Source organism: Phasianus colchicus, chromosome 7, assembly GCF_987193195.1.
Source record: "Phasianus colchicus chromosome 7, bPhaCol1.hap1.1, whole genome shotgun sequence".
NCBI classification, from domain to species: Eukaryota; Metazoa; Chordata; class Aves; order Galliformes; family Phasianidae; genus Phasianus; species Phasianus colchicus.
In genome coordinates this window covers 27,084,461-27,106,289 of record NC_143442.1, presented here as the reverse complement: position 1 = coordinate 27,106,289, position 21,829 = coordinate 27,084,461, and the positions used below count along the sequence as shown (strand labels likewise).

The 21,829-nt window shown below is 37.3% G+C and overlaps 1 protein-coding gene across 7 annotated transcripts in view; it reads right to left on the bottom strand.

The window, feature by feature from the left end:
• The window catches only part of RFTN2 (raftlin family member 2), a 32,853-nt gene extending 11,401 nt beyond the window's left edge, over positions 1–21,452 (bottom strand). For 4 of the 7 annotated variants that reach the window (XR_016468365.1, XR_016468367.1, XR_016468366.1 and 1 more), the window contains exons 1-8: positions 20,963–21,451; positions 17,882–18,088; positions 14,041–14,224; positions 11,963–12,074; positions 9,788–10,100; positions 7,532–7,732; positions 4,090–4,211; positions 2,956–3,059 (exon numbers count right to left, since the gene is read on the bottom strand). Coding sequence is in view for 4 of the 7 variants with exons in the window: in XM_090144274.1 (XP_090000400.1) it covers positions 2,956–3,059; positions 4,090–4,211; positions 7,532–7,732; positions 9,788–10,100; positions 11,963–12,074; positions 14,041–14,224; positions 17,882–18,020 (1,175 nt within the window). In the remaining 3 variants the exon portion in view is untranslated. Of the gene's footprint in view, positions 1–2,955; positions 3,060–4,089; positions 4,212–7,531; positions 7,733–9,787; positions 10,101–11,962; positions 12,075–14,040; positions 14,225–17,881; positions 18,449–18,513; positions 19,105–20,962 lie in introns of those variants that run through there. The other 3 variants (XM_090144275.1, XM_090144276.1, XM_031601164.2) reach the window with 3 other exon arrangements.
• Positions 21,453–21,829: the final 377 nt, after the last annotated feature.

The window sequence follows — 21,829 nt, the reverse complement described above, 5'->3', positions numbered from 1 at the left end:
TAAATGTAGAAGTCTCCTTAAGTCTCTTCCATTCTTCCTTGGTCTGATTTGTTGGTTAAAGTATCAAAGATATCAATAGATACAAGCATTGCATCATTGGCACACCCGTTTTTATGCTCTATGTTCTTGTATGCCTGGAAAAAACAGAATCCCTGACAGAAGGCAAGGAACTTCTATGGGTATTCTAGCCTGCTAACTGCAACAAAAAAACCCATACTCCAAAACCGTCCTTAGTTTTCAAACAGTGTGGCACAGAAGACAACTCTGCATGCTATCTACTATTGCTCTATTTGTAACAACAAAGATCACACTTCTTACGGAAATATTTCCTGTATCCAGCATGATTCAGCCCGAGTGGGAACTGAAGGACAAAATAGGCCTACAGACTGCTGCCCATGCCTGAAACGGGACCGTGATGCATGACATTCAGTTAGCATGTGGCAGGACACCCCACACAACAGGACATTATTTTATGGAGAAGAACAGCTTTCAGGATGACAGACAACAGAACCACACAGGAAGAAGCTTTATAGCCTGGCACTTTTCAACCCTTTCCTAACCAGAAGAAAAAATAAAACACCAAAAAACCCAAGAGAAACACCCTGTGCAGAATACACCTGTTACAATAAACAAACTCAGCCTGTGGTCATACCTTCTGTCTACGGACAAGCAGCAGGCTTAATGTAAGGAGCAGACCAGAGAAATCTGCAATTACCAAAGTCTTGCTATATTTATGAGTAGAGTGAGACAGAATACACTAAAACACGTAGGCAAATACAAGCAGGGAGCAGGCTGCTCTCCTTACCTACATCTTTTATTCTTGAACAGAATTTTCATTATATATTTTGTACAATTTTCAGTTTTTAAATAAATGTGAAAACATTAATTTGTCAAATCATCTCAACGCGTTGTTCATTCTGTTTGTTCAATGGCTCTGGACCCTCCCTGCTCATATTCAGCCTGAGATGTGAGGTCAGAGTTCTCAGTATGGGAAAAGAACAGCTGTTTGGCAGCAGTAAGTACCCTTCTTTATTCAGCATTTAACTGACATTCCTAGATAATCTACCAACACAGTAATGGCATCTTTCATATCAGACACATAGTAATCATCTAGGAATTTCCTTCTCTTCTTTAAATTCCAACATCAAGGCCTAAAAATAGCATTTATCAATCAATATGCAGACTGGCAGGATAACACATTCTTTTTTGGAGTTTAAGCATTCTTCATTCCCAATTAGGAATTCTTATTAATGAGCTTTTAGGGTGGTTTTTTTTTGGGGGGTGGGGGGGGAGGAGGGAGGGAGATAGTTGTATATTAGATATACTACAACCATTCAGGCCAGATCACTCTGCAAACTACCAGGTACAAAATAGCATCATTCTGCTCTACAACATGGCTGCTGAGGACAGACCTCCCCCTCGCCCTACGAGCCCTTGGGGGATATGCACAGTTACACTGCTTGTGCCATAAAAGAGAACATAAACCTCTCACATCTTGTGACTTACAACCTTTCTATCCTGCTGTCCATTCAAGACTTCTCAAAAAGTTCACCTGGATCCTGAAGGTTTGCTTCTCAAGACTAAAAGTCTCAGCTGCTTATGAAAGCCAGGCTCAGCAGTTTGCATCTCTTAAGGCATATGTTCAAAGCTAACACACTTAGATTAGTCTTAAAAAATGAATTAAAAGATACAATTTTGTTTCATGTTTTGAAAACAACTTCACTCCGGAATGGGAGCTTTGCAAAATAAGTTAAGAACTTCCTGTGTTTATGAAGAGAATAAAAACATACAGCAGCCCTTAATAGGGGAATGCACCAGATTTATTACCTGAATTTCTTCTGTCTTTGCTTGTATCCAGTTGGTTAAAACTATTAAAATATCCCAACAAAACAAATACACAAAATAAATTTAAAAAAGCAAACATAGAAACAAAAGAGGTGCTTTCCTGATCAGAAATACCTCCTTCTCACATGGGTGAGTTTATTTAATTATGTCACTTCAGCAAAATTCCATGTTCTTGGAGCAGCTCACTTTGAATCTTCCTTTCACATCCTTTTTATGCTGTCTTGATTTAATACAGTAAGGTCTGGTTCCAAAGATTACTAAAGTTACTCAGTCCTTCCACTGCTTTTAATGAGTCCCAAGCTATGTCTCAGTACATTTACTTTTTTTTTTTCCCCCCTGAACTTTGGCATTCTTAATCTCCAAAAAACCCCAACCAACCACGTAAGCTTAGCTCAGCGATGTGCTTGCCATTTTTTAGCTTGGTATTATGAATCAAAGAACAGTACATTTTCCTTTAAAAAGGAAAAAAATCTGGAACAATACAGAGGACCTATGTCTACTATTTAGCTCTTCCTATACGTATAAATGTTTGTGTCCCTGAAGAAATCTGAAATAACATTATAGCAACGGAATAAGAGAATCGAAATCCAGTACTTTGGTACTCTGTGTAAACTGAAACAACGTCTGTGTTAAAGATGAGAAACAGGTCAATAACTTGCTGGACTAGCACATTCTCCTCCCTAGTTTGTCATATAGTGCATGACTGTCTTGTGACAAAATCATTTCTTACATAGTCTAAAATAGCCACTGACCAAGGCCACAAGTTAGTGAGACGTTCTGACACTTGCTTAAACATGAAGCGTAAGAGTAACCCCATCAATGAGGGCTGAGAGTGTGAGAAAAGGTTACAAAATAAAATACTTTATGCTTACATATAAACAATGGATTTTACAATTTGGATTCTTGGTCTAAGTTTGAAACTTACTGAAGCAGGTAGTCCTGGCACAGGGTAGTAAAAGAAATTCCACCATAATGCTAAACAATTATCAAGTTTTACATGCAGTTAACATTGCTAGCTTATTTCTTGCTTTCATATTTCAGTACACAAAGTAATCGCTTGCTAATCCTCTAAGCTGTGTAACTCTGAATATACACCAAGATGCTGCATACCTGTCATGTCGTACAATAGGTGTAGGCAGCACGCAGGTCAGGAGCCATCCAAACTCAGCCAACGTGTTCAGTAAAGGTCCATAATCTGTTTTCACTTCACACCCCTACATTAATAATTACAGAAATTAGTAAAGACACACTGCACAGTTTTCTTTCCATACATAACAAATCACAAATACTCTTATTTCTTAATTCTAATGTCATAATTTGTTGTGGTTGGTATGAAAAGATTTTTCACATTTCAAACAAAGCAATTTGAAAAGTTTAAGACAGGAGAAGATTAGGGAAACAAAGAGGAGAATATGAACTATAGACTTGAGTCCTGATTCAACAAGACACTCAAAGCACACCTTTGTTACATTTGTCATGTGGCTGAATTAACCCCTAAGGCAAAACTTTTTAAATAGCAGAAAAGTTTTCACAACTGATACATTTTGTTTTTTATTTCAGATCTGAGTAACAAGCACCTCCCTAGAAATAAATCTACTTTTGTAAGTATTAGTCTTGTACCATCTCTTTTCAGGTAAGTAAATGTATTTATTATTGCCTATCTCAAAAGCAAGCCCTTAGCAACCTTCCAGTCATTACTTTAAATGCTACTAATTCATAACAAGCATATTATTTTAACATTTTATTATTTTGCCACTCTACATCAGCACATGCAACTTCACTAGAAAAAAAATTACGTCTTTCCATATTTAAAAGTAAAATTACTAAGAGAAGCCCTACAACTGAAAGGCCTATTTAATTCATTTACTATCTTTTTTTTTAATCTCACTTCCAGGTTTTGCTATTTTCTTCCTCTTTAAGAATACCTCAGCACGTTGTCTGTGAACCTACACTTGCTAAAATTAAATATACATATTTCATACCAAAATAGATATAAAATAATTAATTTTATTTAGTTGTATTTGCTGGTGTGAACATTTATGAGTATCAAACCAGAACATCAGAACACTGACCAATGATGGGCAGAAGTCTGACTTCATTTCTATGACTCAAAGCTAGTTTTAATTTATCCAGGTGGCTTAAAGAAAGCAGCCTGTAATGTTCATCAAATACTGGTACAGTAATTCTAAGGATATGAATAAATTGTAAGCAGGAAATTGTACTGGCAAATAATCACCAATTTACCTCAATGACTGTCCATTGTTCAACAACAATTGCATCATTTCCTTTCCTGCTAGAACCTGGAACCCCAGAACCTTCTTCTTCATAGATAAATAATCCTTCTAAAGATCTGGGCAAATGGTCGCCTGTGAACATAAGAACAAATTTAAGCTGAAATACAGATTTCTAGGTCAGAATCTCACTGCGATGTACACATGGGCTTATTTTTTCACTGAAAAATCCTTTCAAGTGAACTAGGAACTCAAATTATATAACTCCTATATAACATAACTGACATTTCTTTCTGCGTCTAGTTACAACTTCATGAAGCAGGTCAGCCAACTTGTTATTCAGAACTCCTTTTCCTATACAAATTGAGCTATCAACTGTTACATTTTCTCAAAAGCAAGTCAAAATTGAAGTTTCCCATATTCAACATATCCCCCGCAGCAGACAGGCACAAAACCTCTTCATTCAATTTCAATACTGTATGTCTGACAATAAATGTGGCTTTTGGTGTGGTGAGAGAGGCTGTAAAGACAAACGAAGCATGAAGTGTAAAGCATAGCTGCAGTTACTTTAATACATGAATGGGCACAGGAAAAGCCTGAAACAGAATGAGTTGTAGGAAGATTCCCGATGGGAAGGAAGTTTGAGAGCCCACCTCCTTGACTTACTTGTGAAAGTCTAACAGTACAATTGCCCCCAACTAAAGCTGCGCATCAAATATTAGTTCACATTTTGGCTCTTCCCTAACAGTGATGTATAACTTTGGGCACAATCATATGAATGCCGGCACAGCTCCTGCTAGTTCAAAAATACTCCATCTCTTTAGTTCAGGAATTTCTCAGTACTCAGGCAGATACTTAAAATGGTCAATCAGTAACATGCTAGAATTTTACTTTTGTTGCTGTTCAAACATAACTGAACCTTACAGAAGGTACCATCATTCAGTGGCTTTTAAGACAAAGTGCTAATTCAAAGCGTATCACGTCCTTCAGGTTATACTTATCGATATCGTTAAAAAAATGTGCTGCGTGTCTTACACACTTCTATGGTTAAGAGACTCCGCAAGGAAGAATGGAAGTAAACCAAATGGCTGGTAAAACAGGACGTACTCACAGGTCCATTGGGCTGGATGGATTGCACCCTGGGGTGCTGAGGGAGTCATCCTTCATCATCCATCAGCAGTCCTGGCTAACTGGGGATGTGTCCCTGGCTGTCACTGAATGTGTTTAAAAAAGTCTGGATGTGGTGCTCAGGGACGTGATTGAATGGTGGGTTGTTAGAGTTAGGGGAGTACGGTTAGGTCATGGTTGCACTCAATGATCTTTAAAGTCTCTTCCAACCTGATCCATTCTATGATTCTCTGATTCTATGATACTCAGATTACTTTTGTGACTGGGTTCTCTTTTGACAACAGAAGACAGTTAAGAGTTATCAGTGATTTGGTTCTCTCAAACATCCACCTGTCTTAAATTAGGAATTGAGTTTTGAGAGGAGCATTTCTGTGGCAGTTCTATTTGCATCTACTGTCTTCATTTTTATTAAAACAATAGCTAATATCTTGCTCAATTCACTACAGCAACGTGGAAGAAAAACTGCTGCTTAGGGTACCTCACAATCTAAAAGCAAACTAAAAAAATGGAAGTGAAGACAACTAGATGTATTGCAACCTCAGCAGCTGAAATAATTCTTTACTGTGGTCACAGATACTTGTCAGCTGCAGAACGTGATTCACATGGTGGGCTGTGCCCTCAGATACATTCAGTTTAATTCAAAAGCGTCACACCTATGTGTCCAACTGAAATCTAAACCCGTCCAGTGGGCCTGGAGCAGGAGCACCAACTGCTGCAAGAGGCAGCACGAATCCCCAAGCAAGTCATAACCTGGGTATTAAAGTTGGGAGAGTTACTCACATAGAAAAGAGCAGACAGCAACAGGGGAATGGGAAGATTGCAAAAACTGTTTTTGGAGAACAGCTGCAAAGATTAATTTCAACAGCTGCTGAAAATATCCCATGGTGAATTGTAACTTATCTCCAGAGAGTTATTTTGCAGCTCTAAAAAAAACTGTATTGAAAACTACCAGTACGATTTCTCACCTCTCCACCCTCAAAGTCATCTTGGCATTTCTATTGACTTCAATAGATGGGAATTAAAATCTAAGAGACCGAAGAGATTGCCAATATAAACTGTGCCATTACACTCTTTATGTGCACAAAATTTGCGATTTGAGAGGGAATAGGTGACAAATTCAATTGGATGGAAATATAATGATGCTGATGCACTTGTTCCTTCATAGATTCTGACAAGTACTGAATTGACTTTGTTGCTGAGCTACCAGAAATGTAAGTAGCAGTCAAAGGTAAGTTATTGAGAAAAAAAAATTTAAAGCTCTCATTCTCTCATCATTTGATTTATGAAGAACACATTATATATAACCTAAAGATCTCATACTTTTTTAAAATTGAACAACATTTATTACAATATACAATGAGTTCTGAAACGATCAGCTGTGTCAGACTCTCTTGGACTGTTCACCAAGAACTACAGTATTGCCACTTTCTTAGTAATAATTTCAAGTAAGTGTATAATGCTAACTACATATGGTTTCTACAACTCTTGCAACTCCCAACTTCAAGACAAATTCAGTTCTCTTAATCACATTCAGGAACTGCGAAATAGCCAGGAGAACAACCGAGATCAAACTCGGGCAGAATGAACAAGGAATACAAAAATGAGAGGGAAAGTCCTGCAGCCTGAAGCTTTTTATTTGTAACCATTTCTGAGTATTGAGCTTGTACATCTCACAAGGAGGGAGCATCCAGTGTCTCCCCCTCCCAGCTACGTGAAAAGATGCTGGAGGATCTCCCTACAGTTGAGAGCAAGAGCAAACAGATTTCTCTACTCTGTGTATTTGTCCAGTTTTGACCAGAACAATCTAAGAAAAGATGCTGGATCTGAAACTTCAGGATAAACAGTCAAATTAACACAATTCAGGGTTTTGCTAAGAATTTTAAACCTAGCAGAATGCTAAAGAAAAGAGAAATTATTGGAAGCCTTAGTTTGTCTTAAGGATTAATGGTACAATAAGCACAATGAGAACTGAAATTTCTTTATCTCATTAGAAATGTTTCAAGCAAGAAGCAGCAGAACATGAACAGGAGTGAAACATGTCTTATGATTTTTTCCCATTATCCCATAAAAGGAAAAGAACTAGTGACAGAGATTTATTTCATTTACTATGTTTTGAAAATTGTGAATTTCAATTGCTGTTATTCAGAGTTATAACTGCTCAAAACCATTTCCTTTTTAGGCATCAGACTCTACTAACTTACTGAGACCATCCAAACATGTTTAGATATTGCCTTTCACCAACATGCAAAACAAGATCTACTTTTTGCACAGTAATTAGATCCACATGAATAAGTAAAAGCTTAAAGGTACTCTGGGATAGTACTCACCTTTAGAAATTTCCCAGTGTACAAAAGAATCAATTAAAGATAATCCTTGTTTGTAATAAAATGTGGTTAGTTCTAGCCAGTCTGCTTCCAGTGTACTGATAACTGGTCCCTTTCTTGTAACTTTCATGGACAAGGTGCCTTCATGATAGGTCCAGCAGGTAGAGTCATCATCAAAAACATTGAAGACTGTATAAAGCTTGTCTAAGAAAAACAAAAATAAAAATGAGCCTCTAGAAGACAGAGCTTTCAAATAAAGACATTTTCTTTACACCTGTTTCTCTAAGTAACAGTTTTACAAATCGTTTCCTGACATGACTGCACTCACCTGGAGTCCTAAACACCAGGAAAAAAAAAAAAGAGGCATTAGGAGGGTAAGTTGTGGGGTACTATACAAACTGGAACATACTGCAGTTGGGTTCTCACCAAACCTTTTACATAGCCATATCTTGCAAAAAGGAAAACATAGATTCAAGTGAAAACCCACTGGAAATACACTTCACTTTTGCCAGTCATGGAACTTAAGGCTAAAAATAATTGAAATGACTGCAAAGAAAGATTAAAAAACACGTTCTAAGTTCTTAAATATTACAAATACCTCATATTCATTTTTACCATTCTTTTCTGAAGATGACTTAAATACCAGTATAATCAGTTGCCTGCTGGGGTTTTCCACACAGAAACTCATGAGAGCTTGAGTGCATGCAGAACAAACAAAACCTGCATATTCTCAAATGTGCTAAATACCTACATATTAAGATAGTGCTGTAACAAAAAGGTCAAATGCTCATCCAAAATAAAAATTCAAGAAGTCATACTGTTTAAGTAATCGCTGGTGCTGAGTTACAAAATCTTAGCTAACTGAACATATTCCAGAAGGAAAAACAAGATAGACTCATGTCATTGTCACTGTCCTGGTGTTTGTTTTAAAAAAAAAAAAAAAAACCCAAACCCCTCATGTTATGTTTGCTACTGCAACTTCTAAGCAGCTTAAATCAATGCAATCCTCTAGAAAGCAGAAGCGTTCACAGCACCAAAGCAGAGGAACTCAGACGATCCCAGTTAAGATTCAGTCTCTCTAAGCTCAAGAAATAGAGGGAGATTCCATTCTGCTACAGACAGCAAACTCACTATCTCAAGCTGTAAGGAAAGAGTTAAGCTTTAATGGATCATGCTATAAAGGCTCAGCATGTTGTACAAGAACTGCTTTAACCGAAGTGTTAAAAATAAGAGTGACATTGATTATCTCAGTGCTTAGTCATTAACCTCACAGTCCACCAGCTAGAGAGAGCGCTTAACTCTTTCACAAGCAGGTGAAAAGATTGCTCTAGAGAGCAATTAAACATCTGGCACATCACAGGTGACCCTATTATCACAATGTATTCTTATGTGCAAGTTTCATGTTTCATGCTTTCAATACACTACTATAATACATTACTTCTGATGAGTTAGATTCCTTCTTCCTTTCCACATTTTCCTCCTAGCAAATGAGCAGGGCTTAGTGCTTCAGCATCAGAAGTCACAGTTTCAGGCAGCATCTTCTACACTACCTACCTTACAGATTCTTGTACAGCTAAATCTTCTACCACAGCAACAACATTTTTCAATGATACTTTTCCTAAGCAACTTTTCAATGCTTCATTTTCTCTAGTGTAAATTCATTCTGTAACAATTATCCTCTTTGATTTCACGGTCAGCGCATTAGTTGAAGTAATCTCTTTCAGGATACTTCTTGAAGGCATGTTAACTAGAAAGAATCCATTACGAATGGATTTGCTTGCCATACATTATGCGAGCTGGCTAGAAGCACGTAAAATAACAGCTCTGAATGAACGGGGATCCCCTCATTGTCATTTTAAAAGAGACAGGAAGACTGGGACCATTATAGTGTATTTTTAGATACTTATTACAAGTTTAGAGTCAATATTAAGACAAGGTGAAAGCTATCATATTTGGAAATAGCTTTAAAAACATCTGCATCACGTTTTTCCTACCACGTTTGCTACACATAAATCAAGCAAAAAAGTTACCTGTTTGCACTACACTTAGAACCAGGGCCTTTTTAAAAAAAAAAATCTAAACATTACCACAGTTCAGATACATAAAACAGGAAGTAATTACTTTCTAAAAGTATGGATGCATTTAAGAAAGATGTACCTTCCAAAACCAGTATTTGATGACAGAATATGCTGTTTTATTCTACTCTGTTTTAAAACAACCACCTATCTTATTTCTGCCACAAAAAAAAGCATTCATTACCATTTCCTTTTCGTGGTTTAATAGGGCTGGCTTCTTTTCCAAACTGGAAGTCTGCATCCTGTAACAGTCCGCTATCTGCTTGCACTTCCTCTTCATTCCCACTCTCAGATAGGTTATCACACAGTGACCGTTCATTCCAGTTTTTATAGTCATCATCAGAACTTTTTCTTCTGTGTTCCCTATTTCTTCTGCTCAGTGTTGATTCCAGCTCTGCATTCCCATCTGTGCTTGCTCCATTACAGGCTTTAATTTGAGGAAAATGTTGTGTTACAAATCCCACAAACTTCCTTCCTCTTTTAGCTGCTTCATTAACCTGCATTTAAAACCAAAATTTACCTGTAAAGCTGTTTTAAGACACTATGCCACACATTAAAAAACAATATATATATTATTATAATACACATTTTACTTAGTAAATTGATTTTCAAGGATTTTCAAGGAGACGTGGGCAGACAATATTGCACTACAGAAGGGTAGCTTGTCTATGTATGTTGTCTGTGTCTTTCAAGCAAATAGAAGCCTTCCAGCACATATTTGGGCTCAGGCCAAGAAGGATGGCCAACACTGCTACTGACTTCAGTGTACGCAAAAACCTTCAATAAGCACAAAGATTTTTTTTCCCATCTCTGCATCCCAGTGACAGACAGCATGCTGGTGCAATAAACAGTATGGTACTTCTGAACTCGTGTGAAGCCAGTCACTCTAAGATTACTAACTCTTCATTCTGCTTTTAGCCAGGGGTGTTTTTCCCTCTCCTGGGGTCTCCAAAGACAACTGCACAATATGTGCAATCAGTAGGAAGTATCTGTTCTTGGAAGCAGGGTTTTTCTTTTCTTTTGCTGGGATAAAGAGCATTTCCTCTTACTGCAATAAAGACTTGACAAAAACACAGGGAAACCCCAGCTCCAAAAAGAAGAAATCATTTGTGAAGCACTCAGTGAGGGCAGAGAGGGAAAGATCTTTACCTAGGTAACTGTGGAAACTATTTTATTCAGAGTGATTAATTCTCTGACAACTGGAGGTACTACAAGATCATTTAGGTATCACAACAGTCTGAAGTATTACAGTTTATCACCATTACGTATGCACAGCAGTGATCTTGACATGTACCTGCAATCATTATGAAAATACTTATTTTTTCTTGTTTTTGGAGATCTTGAAAAATGAGTATGTAACTTTACAATGGATTCCTCCCTCAACCTTTTAAAAACACCAGGAACATCTAAAAATAATTTTTAGGTAGCTCTTTTCTTCTACATCTCCTTGCAAGACTGAATCACTACTTAATTTTAAGCATTTTTTCCCACTACACGTGGCAATATGCATACTGTATAACTGCATAATGAAACAAATCACAATTTTTAACTCCTGAAAATTTCAAAAAAAGCCATTTAGAAACTTTAAAGAACTCTGCTAATTTCAGTGATCATTAAAGTATTTCCAATATTTTTACTCTGCTTCCTCCTCTGACAACTGATGAAAAGATAACTCTTACAATAACGACAATTTCCTGTTTAAGCAAGTCTTCAATTTTGCAGAGGAAGTGAAACAAAAATAAGTGGAACTAGAGTTTCACTTCAGTGGAAGTTCAGTTTTCTGTAATATACAACATTTTCAGAAGCTCTGCCAAGTAAACATTGTAATATAATTACTGTATCTATTAAATTTTGTTTGAAGAAAGACATACTTGGAAAAAAAAATCAATAAATTAACTGGAGGTTTTCCTAATGAACTTTACACAGAATACGATCAAACTTCAGATTAAAAAAACAAACAAACCACCACCTAACTCTAGGAAAAGCTATGAAGCAAGCAGTTTACCACAACTGACCGAAAGTTTGGGCCTGATTCTGCAGTTCTGCTTGCAGTGCTCTCAGCAGCTATTCTCCCAAAGCTTTCCAGGTCTAAGTAATAAATTCTAAGTTAGAAAATTAGTGAAGAAAATGATCTCTCTGCATAAAGGAAACACTCAGTAGCTTCTAAAAAGTAAAACCAAAAGCTAAAGCTCCGAGTTAAACAAACACAAACAAATTTATCATTTGCTAATCCTCAACTATTTACATGCAACCTAGAAAAAAAAAATCTAAGTTTGAAAAAAAAAAAAACCCCAAACACCAAAAAGCACAACTCACCACCACAAAATATAACAAACAAGAACCCACAAAATTCCATTACCTTTTCTAACAGTTCTTTCACTACCTCGTTTGTCAGTGTTTCATATGTTAAAGGACATTCCTCAATCACTAGCCTGGGGTTCCTTTGTCCTCTTGGTGCTGCATGCTTCTGGCTAGAACACAGAAAGAAAGCAGGCTTTGTCAGTAGTTCGCTGCTAACTTGGGCAAATACAGAATTCTTTTCTTCTGCTGTAAAAGTTAAAAAATAAATAATGGAAATGCTTTTTCATACTTAAAACTCTGTATTTTTTGATGTTCTGTTCTACTTCTTACACACAGTAAGTTGCCATTTTGTACTTTAACATCAGGATAAAAAATATTTTATATAGAAATTTCATTTGAAGATCATTTATAGACATCTTCCGAAACTCAGCTTTGAAATGGTACTTTTACACTATTAATATGCTGTTGATTAATTTTAGCAATCAAAGCAGCTAGAGTATGAAATAACAGCACAGGCACATGTTAGAAATACAGCGTAGTCACAAGTACTTTGGGTTACACAATGTTAATTTTACTCCTAGGTTTCAGAATTCTAAAAGCATCCATTACAGAGTAGTATTAATCATTTTTTATCTTAAGTCAGTAACACTGTTAATCATACAACATTTGGTGTATATCATCCATATAATGAGATCATCTTAGCTGATGATCCCATTATACAAGCCCCTGCCTTAGAATGAAGCATCAGTGAGATTTTTCAAGTATCAAAGGTTTCCTTCCAATTAGTGGCTGGACAAGGTGCATCTGCATTCAGGAAATCCAGCAGAGGTACATATGGCATCAGCATAGGAGGCTGAGAACTTACACCTAACAGTTTAGAGGAGATTGCAGGTTCTTGCCCCTCACCTGTTCCAAGGGCCTACCAGTTCAAATGACAGCTTCATAAGGATCAACAGGGCTAAGATGTGCTGAGGGAGCTGAGCATAGGCAGCCTCAGCTCTTGGAATCCTCAGCTCCACAAAGCAAATTTTTTCCTTCAAGCATTTGTCCACACAGACAACGTTCACCTTGTTTGTAGGTGAATTTATGAAGTTAAGTTGTATCAGCTATGGGTAATGCTTGCTTAAACAAAGCATTTGACCAAAGAAAGGTCCCTCAAATGAGGCATGTTTTGTGTAACTCCAAGAGTCACATTTCTGCAGACTTTCAGAAGCAGCTGGAAGAACCTTTGTGCATCGTACTAGAACAGATAGAAGGGGAAGCGTGACACCTTTTAATGCAAAAACAAAATCGACCTTCTAGCTACTGAAATTAAGAACAGAAGGTTGTTTTCCTCGCAATTAAAGGAACATTTCTTAATGATCATGTGGTGATCATAATTCAGTGAAAACATGAGTAATATATAAGATTATGTACCTGGAATGAAAACAAAATCTTGAATTGCTCTTGCTGCAGCAAACAAGTTTTATATGGCCTCCCCACTCATAGAATCATAAAATCACACAACAGCTTGGCTTGGAGGGGACCCCAAGGATCATCAGGTTCCAACCCCCTGCCACAGGCAGGGCCACCAAACTCCTGGTACTTGAACAGGTTGCCCAGGGCCCCTTCCTGAGCAACCTGGTCACAGAGCTCCTCCTTCTTAGTAAGAAGGATCACCTACTTCTCTTTGAGGAACTGTATTTTACCTATAGATAAGTAATGATCTTACAGAACAAGCGAAAAGACAAATTTAAAATACAAAGAAGACAAGACAGATGTGAGGGAATTGAAGCAGGTTATTGGTCTCCTGGCTTTTTGTTTAATCTTGTGCTTGTTGCAGGCTCTAAGAAGTGATTCTTTATTATAAGAATGTACAAAAAATAAAAGGGGTAAATTTTAACCGTCTCTCTTTCCACAAATTCATTTTAAAACTCTGTTATAATTATGATAAGCAAATTTAGATTTCTTTTAAAGTTAACTGAAGTAAACATTCACCTATCATACACTTAGGGTTAATTAAAAAAATATGATTGAGTTGGTCACCTTTCCAGATAGGGAGTGGTTACTTGGTTCTTTGAGGTACTTAAAACCATGTGTGCTGAGCAACCCTCTTACAAGCATTGGGGCAGAATAATAAAATTATTTCATTGTTACCTTAATTTTAATCGTGAAAGTACCACCCGATACATGTGACTTGCAGGGAAATTTCTTCTATGTCCAATTGGCAGCAGAATAGGATGAACAGCTCCCACAACATATCCTTTGTTGTAATATTCTTCTACCTTAGATGCTATATCCAACACAGAACTGATCTTGATAACTTCTGGATTAGAGGAAGCTAAAATCATTGAAAGGACAGAAGACAAGCACGTTATACTATGGACATATGTACTCCTAAGTGAGTTTCTATTATTTAAAACACACAAAACCAATCCCAGGGTGCTTACTAAAAAGATATGTTGTACAGGAAAAAACAGATTCATGGCTGATTACTAAGTACACAACTAGGTGAAATATACGTATTTACAAATTAATATGATCTATTTAGCAATACTTCACTGGATATAGCTTTGTCAAGATAATTTAAAAGCTGCATCAACACCAAAATATGCAACAGGTCTGAACACTAAAGCAACTATTTTGTCTAGCCAAAGCCTTAAGCATACTGCAGCAGAACTCTCTGAATCCTGTTAGAGAGGTACATTTCAACAGAACTAATTTAAGCCTAGAATAATTGGTTTCTCCTCTTCAAATACATTTTTTTTTTTAATCTCTTAGAAGTGATCTGTGGATTGCAGGTTGACATTTTAACACAGAGTCCCAGTTACAGTTTTCAAGTAGACTTAAATCTATGTCACAATAAGCAATGTGCTGTCACTAGTTGCCAAGCAGGATCCCTCGGAGGGTGTGCAAGCATTTCTGATTAGTAGGTTAACAGCACATAGGAGTTGGAAAAAGCTTTTATACAGTCTGGTCCTCAGCTTTTGCACAAAGAAAAGAAACATCCTGCACTGTCAATAGCTCATGTATTTTGCCACAGTATTGAAGTACTGAAGAACTAACTATTCTATAGCAATGGAAATGCAGAAAAAAAGCAGATATGAGTGCAACATTATCATCATTTCAGAGATTTTTCAATTGCTTTAACCATTAAAGATCATTTACTTCCCAATACATAACCAAAATACCTGTACAAATAACAACTACAGCTAACTTGCTAATTGTATAATAAGCTTTAGATGCACATATTGAAGATGATGACAGAACAGCTACTCCATACATATTCATACACTCCGTTGCTCAGAGTGACAACAACTTAAAGCATGTCACTGTCGTGCACCAACATGAAATACCCTTGCATCAATATTCCTTTTTCGCCCTATTAGGAGGGCTCTGGAAAAGCCTTAAGCATTCTGCTTGAAAAGGAATATTTAGCTTAGCCCTACATCATGCATAAACTGACCTCCAGATGCTTTTGTATCTGAGATATGCCTCATGATTGAAACTGTGGAATTTGCAGCCCCTGACAGGCATTTCAAATTACACTTTGGAATTCACTGCTCCCCAGCAAAATGAAAGACTGGCTGTAATGTTTCTTGCTAGGGATTCCCCTGGTGCAGGGGTACCTCCGGGGAACTTAGAGCTGATTCATGCAGTCAGGATACGGGAATATTGGAGGGAACAAGAAAGTACAGGAGACAATAAAGATGCTCAGGAATGTCACCCAGAATATTTAGACTGCAGTATGGTAGATCTAATCTACATCATGGCTTGTGAGAAGATCAGGGACTCCTGCCAGTCTCTCAAGTAGGCCTATTCCAACTTCATGCATCTCAAATCCGATGAAGCAGAGAATAAGGAACATAAAGCTGAAATACAACGAGTTTATGCTTGGAGTACTTTCATATTAATGCAGGCTATTGCTCACTGTAATCTTAACAAGGAAGGACATTCAGTTCAGTTAAGCTTTTTTTTTTTTTTTTTTTTAAACTTGGTTCCAGATCCAATGTAACATGTCACATAAGGGGAAGACCTTGCTCTGGAAATCACCAGAGCATCACAAAGATATAACGCACAACTTGACAGCCTACTGAGAACTAAGTTTGGTCTGCAGTGATAAAAAGCTCCCTCTTTAAGTTGCATTTAGCCCAAGGGTACTGGAATAGCAACAAGTCTGCAAATGAGTTGAATGGGTCAAAAGGAAAGAGTAGTTCAGCTTATTTTCTACAGTGCTTCAGCCAATCCTCATGTTTTATAAGCAAGCAACATTCAGAAGTGCCTCCAAGAAAGACTCTATATACCATTTTTACCTGTTTTCACGATTTTAGCTGTTGAGAGGCCTCAAAACAAAGACCCTCAATGTTACATACGTGCGTATAGCTAAAACCATTCAACAGAGCCATATGTGCATTCACAAATCTAACTGCTTGCAGTTAGTACCTACAACCAGGCAACCATCTAATCTTAACACCACAGTAAGTTACTGAAGCTAAGCACTTCTGAATATCAGACTAAAAAAGAGAAAGTGAGTCTTCGCTACTGTAAAGGCTGCTAAAATACTTTGAAGAGAAACCTTTATTTGCACTTCTCAGTGCCATTCCTCCTTAAAGCCTCGATCTTCTTTAAAACAGATCCTTTACACAGCACTTTCAAAAGCTTGTTACCTTAAAATGCAGCTAAGCTATCCAGGACACAAACTACTGAAAAATATAAAATTCACTTAAGCCTAAAAAACCTGAACTCTATTGTCCTTTCTATTATCAGTAGGCAATTGATGTATTAATTCAAGTCCATCTTCATTTCCAGGAAGTTACCTATTACTACCTATCTACCCAAAGCTTTGTTTATCCCAAAAGAATAAATGAATGAGAACTTCATCTGTCTATGAGTAAATAAACAGAGCAATAAATACAGTCAAGTATTACAACGTAGTAGAACATTGCTTCAGTTAGTTCTCGTAGTTCTTCTGTGAACACATTGATAAATTTTAATTAAAACATTACTACGATCCTTTAATTTGGGAAGAAAACTAAGCAGAGATTAAGTTTTGTTTGTGAAAAAGTTCCCGAACATGTAACAAGGCATGTGCTTATGCTTCCTCCCTTTATCAAATCCCTCTATCTAGAACATTTACTTTAACTACTCAATATTAAGAATTTCCAGTAGATCGGATGGCTATAAAATGCAAATTAACAAAAAAGTGGCTGCAAAACTGGGCTGTCTGCTCTCAGAGGGCAGCCATCTGGGCTTGTTTATGTTTTCAACTTTCTGGAAACAGGGAGTTGCTCTGTTAGAGACAGGACACCCTCGGGAAGGAAGTATCCCACAGAGCACTGTCTGCCTCCAGCTATGCATACAAATTTTGTTTCATTTTGGTCACAATTTCAAAAGCCTATTCAGCAACTAGAAATGAAGCATTTGCAGAAAAAAGCCCAAGCAAAACTATAATACTCTTACTAAAAGATCTACCAAAGGCCTGGGATGTACTTCAGAGGAAAGTATTCCCAGTATAAACTAAGGACTAAGGACTAAGACTTACTCGTGCACAATGTAAAGGACAACGACAGCCTATTTTCCAAATTCAAATGCATTTTAAGACAATGTTTCCTCAGTTAAGGAATCCTGTTCCCCTTTCTGAGGCACAGCATATTTTCTGAACAGTTGCACTACATTCAGACAACCATTACTCAAAATGAGTAAGGATGGCAGTGTCTGACTCACAGGAAAGTAGGAAAATCTCTAGCAGTTTTTAGCCAGCTTCCCAACAAGGACAGTTGTGTAACTCAGACGGTTTGTGGTTGTTAAAAATACTTTGGTAGTTTCCATTGTAATTTTATCTAAGTGAAGACCTTCGTCACGATTTGTGTTTCAAAATAAAAGTCTTACATTTTGGCTGGCTTTGATTAAAATAACAGACTTACTACAACTCAGACACAACAGAACAAAGTTAAATTCTATTCCCTACTTGTTCAGAATAGCAAAGTTGTAAAATTACCTTCTAAAGTAAAATCCAGCAACACGTATTCATAAGCAGAATCAGTCTTTGTTTCAACGTGTGGTCTCTTCAATGTAGAAAAAATTTTTCCAGGGCTGCTATCATCTGGGTCTTCCAGCTTTCTCAGTCCGCACCCCATGGTAAGATCTGCAAGTGATTAAATCTCAGGAGAGGGAGGGGGGGGAGCAACAAGATCTGCTGCTCTCACTAAAAAACAAAACAAAAAAAACACCAAAAATCAGTAACCAAGTGATTCCCTTTGATTTTGTTTTCTATTAGCTGTAAATCCAAATACAGAAAAAGTCTGTCTCCCAAAACAAAAAGAGGAGGTACTTCCCATTCATTTTTTATATATAAACAGCAAATCCATAATGATTTTAAGCCGTAAACTTAGTTGGAGTAGGCTTGATTTTTGCAGCAACGTTAGAGCTGCTACAAGCTAGCAGAGATTTTCCATGCCACGTCAATTTACAGCCAGCCCCCTATCAGGGCTCTCTCGCAGAGGACACCAATAGTGCTTTGTTTGTCCTTCTAGACCGACTGAGTAAGAAGGAGGGGCAGCGGGTGGGGGGGTGGGAAGTGAAGAACTGAAAAAGAAAGTTAGAGAAACTTGTATGCATGTTATTACTTACCTCTAGAAGTAGCACTCAAATGCAGTAGCAAGTCAGAGGAAAAAAGCAAGTTAGTCAGAATGAAAGAATGAGAAAAAGAGCCTCAACACGGTTGGAGACGAAAATCATTTCCAGAAAGGAAGTCAGCTTCAAGAGGAAATTGCTTCTGGCATCTCAAAGGGCAGAAAAGTAAATGAAAAGCAGTTTAGTCTTTATTTTAGATTTCCAAGTTTGGTTCCTATTTCCTTTTCACAGAAACTTTCTTCCAGAGGGAGAAAAACACGTACATAATGTAATAAAAGGTAATAATGTAAAAATGCTGTAAAGAAGCCTCATGTCAAGAAAATCATGAAAACATAATTATGATAAAGCATATACATCCCTAAGACCAACTTACATAATTGGTTTTGAGAAACACTGAGAAGTAACACTGGCATTCATTTCAGGTCAGAAAGCCCTTTTGAAGCTAATATGAACATAATTACAAGACCGCCTGCCTCATTTTTCATGAGTATTGAACAACTGAAGTCCTCTTCTCTGTCAGGCTGACCTCAGCTGAATAACTGCATGCACTCAGCACTGCTCCCTAAGCATCTTTTTCCTACAAGTCCTCAAAATTTAGTGCAGTTTCAAAGGCTCAGAATATGTTTAATTAAAAAATAAAATAAGAAAAAAAAGAGAAAAAAAAAACCAACCAACACCTAATATAAGCCCATTACTCTTACATTAACTACTGCAATCACTTGTAGTTGTATTGCAACTGATGCAGACCACAATAACATATAGAGACAAAAGGAATGGTGAGTGATTTTTCAGGGCTCTGGTACTGCAGGGATGGGCAGGAAAAAAGTTTTCATGATTTATTTTTAGACTACATGTAGAAAAATTCAGACCAAGCCAGAGATTCACAATGCCATTTTGGATTTAAGGAACCGTGACTTTCAATTTTAAAAGCTTTTAAATAATTCTCCATGAAGAAAAGTGATCTTATCAAAATGGCTCCCCTTTTCTATAAAGAATGTGATTTAGACAAACCATTTTTTTGCTTTCTTCCTGCTTTACTGTAAACCAAATGATGCAACTTTATTATTAACATTATTGTTTACAGTAGTTTACCAGAAGCAATATGGGGGCAGACTACACTGGCTCTGAAATCTATGCTGTAGTCCAAATTTACTTATTCTGGAATAACTTAACAGTCACTGAGTGTGGAATCTATGCAGCATCACCAGTTCAATCTTACAGCCTTTAGAGCAAATCCCCAGGTGCCAAAACCAAGAAGAGATCCTTGCCTTATCTTCTGATTAAAACCTAGGAAAACATACCAAATAAGCAACTGAGCTCTTCAGCTTCCTGTGTGACTGTTTAACAAGAACTGCTTCCAAACAGATTTTCCTTCCCCCCCCAGAAAAGGTAATCCATGACCCGTTGCTATCCCAAAGAGACATGTAACAGTCCATTCAACCTGGAGAATCCTGCTGTCTGACTCCACAAGGATCTTGTAACCTCCTGTACAAAGACACGGCAACAACTGAAATAGCAACAACTGAAAAGCTTTCTGCAGCAAGAAACCAGCTGACACCTGGATTTTATTCTAACTAAAGCTATCTTTGCATTTAATGAGGCCAGTACTCAGTCATTTGAGCTCTTTGCAGTAAGGCTCAAACTATATCCCAACTCTCTCTCCAAGACGTGGTTTTTCGCAGCATCAACAAACCCTGTGTACACCAATGCAGAAACACTGCGACGGATAAAAACGATGCTCTTTACTTCAGGTAACACCAGCTTAGTCAAGTAGTTACAAGCTTCCAAATTGAAAGTCAGTCAATAGCTACCCATTGAAGACTTGACTCAAGAGTTGTTAGACTGAACCAATGAAATGATGCTGATGGGAGAGAAACAAGTTCCTTTGATTCCTGGCTATGAGAGGTGTTTCTGGAACTGTTTTGCTGTTCAAAATATTCACTTTGCAACAAGGTACTGCAATAAACCTGCCCATTTCCAGTGACCTAAAATGCAAAATCTCTGGCAAGTGGCACTAGAGAAGAGGAGATTCCTCATCACGCTATGATTCACAGCAAGTCCCACAAAAAAAAAGAGCGTAAGACTCAGTCATCCAACCTCAGTATCATTTTTAGACCTTTCAAAGGGAAAAGACAGGCAGCACAAGCAAATGATGGACCCGTTAATTCTAAGCAACTACACTTCTGTCTCGCAGGGTCCTGTAATTGCTTTCATTCTGATGAAATGGGAAAATGCTACAAAGATGGACTCATAAGAAGACATATAATTTGCGAGTTGTATTGCAATCATGGGAAATAATTCCTCCCCAGCCACATGATTTAGAACTGGCTGACACTAAGAAAACAACTTTTTAGCCTGTCTGGTCACCACTGGGACAAAACCATCATCATCTAACTGCACCTTGTGAGAACATCATTCATTCAAACATGTGAGCTGGTTAGCTTACCTGGAATAAATTCAGCTGCACAGTCTTTGGAGATCCACTTCTATTCTGAAGGTTAGAGTTGCAATCTTCAGAAATAAAAATACCTTAAAACTGTCCAACTCCCTACAGAATAAATCATTGCCATTTATTAAGATTTCACTAGGACAACTAGCAAGAAAAGAAAATTAATTCTTAATTTGATGAAGTAGAGATGTAAAATGACATCTGCACCAAACTTCCCAGCTGTACCTATAATTCCCCGTGTCTGCAGCTTACGAAGGTGAGCTACATCTTTGTGTTTAACAGCAACACTAAGGCATATAAGCATTATCACCTGCTACACAGCAGCCTTCTCTGACACGGCTCTTAGTAGATGACAGAAATATTAGTAAGATTCAGGAGGATGAACTGCCAACTAGAACTAAATCATTCAACACCTCAGGTTAGCTGAACACTTACAGAATTGAAAAAAATAATGCACTTCACAGTTCCTCTCTGTATTTCTCTTCAGGCTTACTTCCCTTGCTTTATGACTCCAGAGAAAAAGTAAAGGTTTTGCTTGGGAAAGGGCAGAAGGACAATAGAGAAGAAAGGAACAAAGTTTTTTTTTTTTAAAAATAATCGCATTCTCAACTTCAAGAACTGTAACTAAAATAAAGCACTGGCATTTAGTAGTTCTTTTTCTGTAAAATGATTTGATAGTGTTTTGTCTATAACTTACATAGAAATTTTGTGAAGAAATCATTTTGAAGTCTCCTTGGCCACCCTCCTCCCCCCTTTTAATGCATCTCTTTTCTTCTTCCTTTGCAGGAATAATTTTGAAAATAAAACAGGAAAAACAGCCTTGTCACACGTCAGAGCAGAACAGCCAGCCCTTCTGGATTAATA